At 32.4% G+C, this 8814-nt stretch overlaps 1 protein-coding gene across 1 annotated transcript in view; it reads left to right on the top strand.

Annotated features, from left to right (window-relative positions):
* LOC106468921 (protein lin-7 homolog C-like) overlaps positions 1-8814 on the top strand; it is a 28896-nt gene that overhangs the window by 1998 nt on the left and 18084 nt on the right. Inside the window, exon 2 of the mRNA XM_022397327.1 lies at positions 1049-1169. Coding sequence (XP_022253035.1) covers positions 1049-1169 — 121 coding nt within the window. The remainder of the gene's footprint in view (positions 1-1048; positions 1170-8814) is intronic.

Here is an 8814-nt window from a genome sequence, read left to right on the forward strand (position 1 = left end):
TATTCCCATCAAAATTGTACTCATAATTCAAATTGAGATATCCATCATTCTTCGCTTATTTGCCCAACACATCAAACAATTCTTTTGCAAGGTATCCTCTTCCTATTTACAGCCAGCAACACCCAAAACTTTTAATGTCATCAGCAAATTTAAATAATCTATTAACCATTCCTTTATATATGTTATTGATATAAATCAATGAGAGCAAAGGTTTCAACACTGAGCCCTGAGGTATGCTATTCGTGACATTAATCCAGTTTGACTGAACTCCCATTTATAACAACCCTCTGCTTCTTTCCATTTAGTCAGTTTTATCTAATGAATCATCCTATCTTCCACATCTACATAGATAACTTTTTATAAGCCTTTTATGTGGCATTTAGATGCTATCTTAAAATCCAGATACACCAAACCTACACTTGTACCCTCATCTACATAAGCAGTATCCTCTTCAAAGAATGTCCAAAGTTTAGTAAGCCATGATTTTTTCATTAGTGAGTCCCTGCTGACTACCAAACAAAATTTTAAACTTTATTAAATGACTTTTCAAAGGATCCTTTATCAAAAACTTCCCCAAAACTGATGTAAGACTAATAGGCCAATAATTACTGGGAAAATTTTATCACCTCTCTTGAAAAGAGGAGTAGCAATAGCCAACTTTAAATCTTCTGGCACCTGCCTACTATTCAATTGTGTTTGTATAGAGTAGCTTTCTTAAACTTAACCCTTCTGTTTCAGACCTTGGTAAACCAAACATTATCCTTCTTTTCCCTATTAAGAACCATCTTAAATTAATAGTTATTTTTTTCTCATTACTAGATGGACCAGACATTCTCTGTAGGTTGCTTCCCTGATTTCCCATTTTGTTTGCCTTTCATCCATGTCAGTATACCAATGTAAGTGGTATATCTACCGCCATTGGTTTTCTTATCATGGTTTTTCTCGATCCTGTTCTACACTCCCATACCTGACTTCCTTCCTTACCTGACTTTTTGACAAGGGGCTTTAGGTATCTATCATTGCTGGTTATCACTTTCCATTTCACAAGTGTTTGTCATGTCTTCACTTCTTCACCCTATTGTTTCCTTCCCTCCACTTTTGCCATCCCCCATATCCTACCGCTCTTCCTGATTGGAACCTCAATGTCATCAGCCATACACTTACACTTCCTCCCTTCTAGTCTATGTCATCCTATTCCTTATATCATTTTTTATTAAAGACCTTTTTTCTCTTGGCATGAGAATGTCTACATTCAGATTTTTTGCTCTTAATGTCTCTTGCACATTACATTACAGGACCTATGTCATCCTCTACCCAGATTTGTCATTTTTGCCCAAAACATTTGCCACACTTGAAGCCGATTATGCTTTCCCTCCTTTCCATTTCTCACCTTTATCATCATTCCAATATGGATTACCTATAATGTCCTGTCTGGGCTCTCCACTGTTACTTGGTTCACACTGTTCACTTCCATGGTTCCTGTTTGTTTATTCATTGGAACTTTTCCCTTTCCTGTGATATTTCTCCTATTATCCTTATGGGTTCGATTGGCCAGCTTATTCTTTCCTGGCTCCTGATGATTGTTATCTATTCCAATTCCCCTCCAATCAAATCCATCACCTTACCATATCCCTGGCTGTTTTATTCTATCGTCCATTAGAGGATATAGTTTGTGTCGGCATATGGACCACTTCCCATACATATATTTCCCATTATCTTCATTGTCTGGACATTTCCTGCTCTACAAGTTACTGAATAATCTCCCATCACCATCTCAATGAGTGGGTAGGTACTCTTTTTTTTTTTTTCTACTTCTTTACAGGGGCCTTTTCTTGCAGATATGAATCTCGCTCAGTGGAAAGTGCTGCCTGACCAGGTATACCTTTTCTAAAACCCACACTATCTAACCATCCAAGTCAATAACTCCCACTTCAAGACTGCTTGTAGTTTTTTTCTCATGGTGTTTTGCTTCATAAATATGTTAGCTCTGGAACATATACTCATGAAAAGTAACATGTGTAAAGCAGAAGGGGATTGCTGCCCATTCTTACCACTCATTCATTTGACTGAAGCAGGAATGGTCTGCTTTTTAAAATAGGGTTTCATGTTCACCTGTTGCACTGTCTCTGGTACTGCTTTCCCCCAGACTCTCCATTGTGCTGATTCTCCCCCCCTCGTTTTATTGAGTATGGGAGCCCTTGCCACTTGTCAGTTCTTAGTCACTGGGGTGATGTATCATGGAGACTTCTTCATGAGTGTGCTAAATTCCACTCAGTTGATAGGTAAAGCAGTGGAAGTTAACATTTCGGATAGATTCTTACCTCCTTTCATACTTCCCACCCTTCCTCTTTCACTTCTGGTATCTTTTCATTTTCTGTTGCTCAGTCTCAAAGTGAATTTTGGGTAAGTTGTATAGAGGGTGTCAGCTATGTTGCAAGTTGTGTTGCACTCCTGTTGGTGGAGGGTTGTCGCATGATATCACGCAGCTTCCTCATGTAAAAACACATGAAGGTAGCCACGTGTATCAAGGCTAGTGGCGAGTTAAAATTTGTGTATTAGAGAGCATTATAAGCCTGGAAAAGCTATTCTGTGAACAGAGGTAAGAATCTATCAAAAATACATTTTCACTGTAGGAAAATGTAAACTTCTCTATGGTTTTATACAACTTGAAACAAAAGCATTTTCAAAATTAGTCCAATCTTTACATTTATCACACCCCACAGATTTGACTCCATATATTCCTTCACTAATATAACCATTTTTGCTGTTGCAGATAATATCTAATTAAAATATTTCCCTAGATGCATAAATTTAATAAATTTTGGTCTACTCTGTTTTATAAGTTTTAAGTTTAAAAACAAATTTAGAAATTGAAAACCAGTACAATAGTTTACAACCTATAGTGCTTTAGCATTAATGATTAAAACAGTACAATTTGTTAAATAAACTTGAAATATCAATAACAATTATTATTTTAATTATGAAGTACTTATTTTCCACAAATACTTCCACGGTTTTAAGAAATCTTGATAAGTCCAAAATGTTTTTATGTACTCAACCAGTACTTAGTCTTCATTTAAATAATTCCTAAATAAATATGTTTAATGAGAGGACCTGAATCATTTTTTTAAAACTTTTAAGACAACATCAGTAGTTCTTTGGAAACTGAAAAGAAGTCATAAACCAAGACAATTTACTTTTTTTAATGAAGCTTCCTCAGTTGGTAAAAGAGAAATCAACTAGAATTTATGTTGGCTTTTAAAGTTGTTTAATCAGAAGTTATGTGATACCAAGCATTCAATAAATGTAACAGGAACATATTTTATAGATATATATTTTCAGTTTGTATATTTTTCTTAATAATGATCCTTAAGTTTTCTTTTGTGTACATCTTGTTCTGTACCCAGTATCATTGTGTTTTCATTCTTTATTTTATGATTAAGTTGTTTTTTATGTGTTCATTTACAGTACATATGATCCTATTAAGTACTTATAAAATTTTGTGGACTGGTTGTTAGGCCACTCGATTCACAGTCTGCTGGTCACAACATTGAAATCTGTCATTAAACATGCTTACTGTTTCAGATGTGGGGGAATTATAGTGTGTCAGTCAATCCCACTGTTCACTAGTTCACAAGTGTTGGCTGTGGGTGATATTTGACTAGCAGCCTTTCCTCTAGCTTGTCTCTTCAAAATGGCTAGCAGAGATAGCTCTCAAGTAGCTTTGTATGAAAATGTAACAAATGGACAATTCTTGTTTTTAGATTTCTACTAGTTTCTCCAGTATATTCATAGATTCACAATTTTCACAGTTTCTTTGGTAGATATATATCCATTTGTGCAGTCTTCATTTGTCCAAAATTTTGTATGAATTATTTTCTGACAAGGTACCTTACTTCCTCTCACATACATAGCTATTCATGTTCAGTGCTGCCCTCTATTAGCAAAAACTTTTTGGCATGCCACAAGCCTTTCACTCCCATGCACCCCTCGATTCACATGATTTAACTGTTTCTTGCATGCAAATTATCATGCGACAAACCTCCACCAATAGTAGTGCCACATGCGACTCCCTCTGTTCTTTTCTACCTAACTATCATTTCTTATGTGGCAGTGCTCATGTTCAGACATTTAGTTTATGCTCTCTTCAAGTGTTGTTTTTTTATATCTTTGTATCAGTTTGTCTTGACAAGTTTACTATTTATTATACAATAGTGATATCTGTAACTTATTCTGAAGTGGAATTATTTTATACTTCTACATAATACTTCATTACAAATTCATTACAAGTTGCTGTATTCCTTCCTTTAAGCACCTCTGCCCCTATAAGTGTACCCATGCATAATTTCCAAAATAAAAATAAATAAGATTCCTCTTTATCCTTCATTGTCATGATTTTTAGGACGAAAATATCTAACTTATCTTAGGTCAGAATTTCAACTTTTCTGTCATTGCCAGTTGTGCTGAAAATATTATCCAACACATGATTTCTAATCCACATGCAACATGTGAGTTTCTGTTTAAGGTATATAACTCAGTAAAAAAAAGAAATAGATGCTACAAAGTTTCATATTTCCTTGGGAAGATCTGGTGTTTGACTGTGTAAATCATCAGGACTTAGAATGTAACATAGGGGTGGCAGTGATTTTTGAAAAAACTTAATTCCAAGAATTGTTTCCTTACTAGCAATCAATGCAATTTAACAGGAGGAATACACAGTATTAGTAACTGCCCATGGTTTCCCTATTTTTTAAAAATTTCCAGTTTGAAAGTTGATCATACATAAATGTGGATGAAACACCTTAGATATTCAGGGCTAATATTGCTCATTTTTTGGAACCAATAAATAGCCTGTATGTTCAAGTTGAGAAAACAAAATTACTAACCTCAATGTTAAAGTGGGAGTTTAGTTGTACTCGAATGCCTGTGACTTTCTTGTTAATAATGCATATAACAAAAAAATTGTTTCTACGTGAGCTCATTGTTCAGCATGAAGAAAGATTCTCTTACAATATACTTAATGAAGTATACCAATCAAGAAGCTGGCAGTGATTATATCATATCAAGTGGTTTCATGGTCATTTTCTGAAGGCTAAGTTGTTTCTAATTTTTTGCACATAAATGTCTAAGAATATACCTTTTTAAGGATATCTGAACCACTTTCGTCTAAACTTTTTAGAAATGTTTAAATTCAGGAAACACATCAAGTACATAATATTTACATAACTTTGGCACATAAGAACCCCCCCTAAATCCTGTACTTATTAAAAAAAACAAAGAAAACTGGATATAAAGAAAACTAGACAGTAGCGTCAGCAAACCTGTGTGTTACAAGCCTTTTATCTACAATTGGGTCGTTGGTTAAATCTAAAAAAGTCAAAATTTGTTTCACTTTTATTTATAATTTTATAATTATAAAGCAACTGCCATTCTGTAAATAATGTTTTTAAGTTATGTAGCACAGTCTGTCTACTGTATGCAAATACATTTCTTTACAACTGTCATAAAAGGACTAAAAATAATAGAAAAATTTAATGACAGAAGAAAAACCTACCTTGCTCAAGTGTAAGTGGTTCAGCATCAGAGGCCATTTTACTTTATAGTTTCCTTCTTTACTTTTATTCTCTACCAAGTACTGTAATCAATAAAAAGTATCTCATATAAGACCAACTAGGTAATTGTTCCCAAATAATGTAACAAAATTTTAATCAGCAGTTAGTTACCTCTATATTTATAAAATTGATTTTTTAAATTACACACACTCAAATGCTTGTGTAAACTCTACTACTGCTCACCAATTACAACTTATATATTAACAGTCTCTCGATACAATGTGCACTATATACTAGCAATACAAAACAAAGCAAAATACAATAATACACATTTTTATTCTGAATGTGTGCCACTAAAGTAACTTCTACTACTATTTTTAACTAACTTGAAACTAATGATTATAAGTAATAAGTGACAAATAATGAGTACAGAATGTCAAACCAACAGTTTGCTTACTGATAACCCTCAGTCACTCAGCCTACCTACTACTGAAGACAGCAAGTAGGTGATCTAAATATCCCAATGGAGATGAAAATACAGATAAATGGCTAGCACATCTGCCTTTCTAACAAAACCCATGATCAAATCCAGATTCCTATTTCCACATAAATAAAGAGTATTTTTGGTCTTTCCTGAATACTGCAGCAAATTATTAAACTGTGATGATGACTATAAACTAATTAGTATTTAGTCAATAAAAAACAGTAAATAACTAGTAATTAAGTTAGATTACTGTATAGGTAAATATCCATGAAAACAACTGATTCATGACTTCCTTAAATTTTTTAAAATTTTTTTCCAAAATGATGTTTTGAATATATTACTAGTTTTCTAGATGCTTGAATGTACAGTGGGATACTTCTTTTATTTTTAATTTTCTCATGTATGATTCATATCTCATTGTATTAGAATTATTCCATTTTATTCTATGGTCTTTGACATGATGGACTTTTGCCAATAGATCAATATTCAAGAGCTTTGTATATCTATTGTTGTTGTTGTTTTTCTTTGTCTAACTTAGTGGAGTCATTTGTACAAGAGATGCTATAAATGATGTTTTTATTTTACAATTAGCTTTTAGGTGGTTCAGTGTGTAGTAAGTGTGATTGTATTATGTTGTGGCTTCTGAATACTCCTGAATTTATGCTGTTTGCATTTTCTGTGTATGTTTTCAGAGTGATCTTTGTCATTGAGGGATATAGCTTTGTGTTTACTGTACTATTCTTGTTCATTCTTAGTATTTGTTTTATCATCTATTCAGGATGACTTAGCATCTTCTTCATTACAAATTGTGTTTGTTTTGGACTCTAGACAAACTTTGATATGTGGTTTTACACTGGTGGAGTGATTCATATACATATACACATATATATATGTACAGGTATTTTTGGGTTTTTCTGTATTTTCCTGTACTGTATGAGTTATGTGTCTTGATGACTAGTATTGTAGGAATGAGAACTAGTTATCTTCTTCTATTTGTTTCATTAATTGTATATCTGGAAGTGATGACTGGAGTAATGTAGTTATTTTGTATGATAAAAAAATAATCATTAGCTCCAAAACAAGGCAATATTTATTTCAATCAATGTTTTGTTTCTATAACTTCTTCAAAATTGGCTCTGTACTTACACTGCTAGACTCACAATCACATTTCAAATAGTCTGTCAGAGTCTCAGGAGGGTGGGAGATCAGACGAGTGGGTAGAACACCTGGCTTTTGCCACACACAAATTTATAATCCTGTTTGGGACTTCCTTTAAGATGGTAGCATATTAACAAGCTGTGATGTGAACTAATTAGGACTGTGTAATAATCCTTTCGATACGGGTCAAAGGCCATGTCATCATGTTTGTTGATTTGCATTCAAAATTTTATTGAACTACTATTTTTATGAATTTATGTCAATAAGTTTGGTATCAAATTGTAGATTATAATTCAAATTCTATTGTTATACATTAGTTAATTTCTTAATTTAAAAGTAAATATTAAAAAAACACCTAAATATTGATTTTTATGTGTCACGTGGTATGTTGAATGCAGCACTGGTTCAAATTAAATGTTTGTGATGTCCAAATACAAAGTCTGTAGTTTCATGCAAATTAGGAACTCAAACTATCTATATTGACAAGCTAGAATATAAAATAAGAACATCATATCTTTTATATTTGCTGAGATATTGCCATGTTTACTGAATCAAACACAGTGGCCCTGCCTACATTTCCTTATATACACCTACTTCTGTCTATGACATGTGAATAACCAATTGAAGCTCAGAATGTCCCCCTAGTGGATTTCTCAGCTATTTTCAAGTACTACAATGTCAAACTCGTTCTTTTGATACAAGACTTCAGGTTCATAAGGTGAGTCTTTCACCTGCTCGAACTTTCATATTTTTTTAGGCCCAAATACAATGTAGGTACTAAGCTTGATAAATTATAGTGAAAATCTAAGGTATGGATATAATAATTTATGATTATTTATTGGTTATTTCAAATGTATATATATAAAACCTAAAAAAAATTATTTTGTTTCACATTCTCCACGTGTGAAATTTGATAAGGCTTATTAGCAAATGAGTACAAATTTTGTAACTAGAAGAGATAATTGTTTGCTTTAATTCTTTATTTATTGTTCTATGTTTTAAGAAAAATAAGTTTAAGAACTTATTTGTAAATAATAATAATGTATATACATAAATAATGTATTGTAACTGAAATGTGACTGTATTTTAAAAAATACTAGTCCACTAAAATACAACCAAGACAGGTTACTTTGTAAAACCTAAAGGCCTGTTTTATATTCTTAGATGCGGTAACAAAATTGCATATGTGCCGCATCATTGCAGCTTCTGTAATATTAGACAGACGTGGCTGGTAGGTCAATATAAAAATATATATATATATTTAAATGTATATTGTTATGAGGTTTAAGCTATTTAGACTAAACATTTGTGTTTTCATGATATAATTCGTAGTCATTATAAAACAAAAAAATTATAATTTATATTTATTTCCTTATTTATTTTATGGTGGTTATGAGATCGGTCAAATCGGCCAAACCCTTACAGAGATTTGTGGTAAAATAACAGATAAAATATAAAGCTTTTTAAGGAATGTTTGATAACTATCTGGACATTATAAAGATTTTGCATGTGAAATTTGAAAATTTTCTGATGCATAAAAGTATTTTTAATCTTAATATCAAAATTACCTTGCATGTTTGATAGTCAATATGTGAAAAAGAAAAAAGGCATGAGAAAAAC

The sequence above is a fragment of the Limulus polyphemus genome, unplaced genomic scaffold, assembly GCF_000517525.1.
Source record: "Limulus polyphemus unplaced genomic scaffold, Limulus_polyphemus-2.1.2 Scaffold3222, whole genome shotgun sequence".
Taxonomy (NCBI): domain Eukaryota; kingdom Metazoa; phylum Arthropoda; class Merostomata; order Xiphosura; family Limulidae; genus Limulus; species Limulus polyphemus.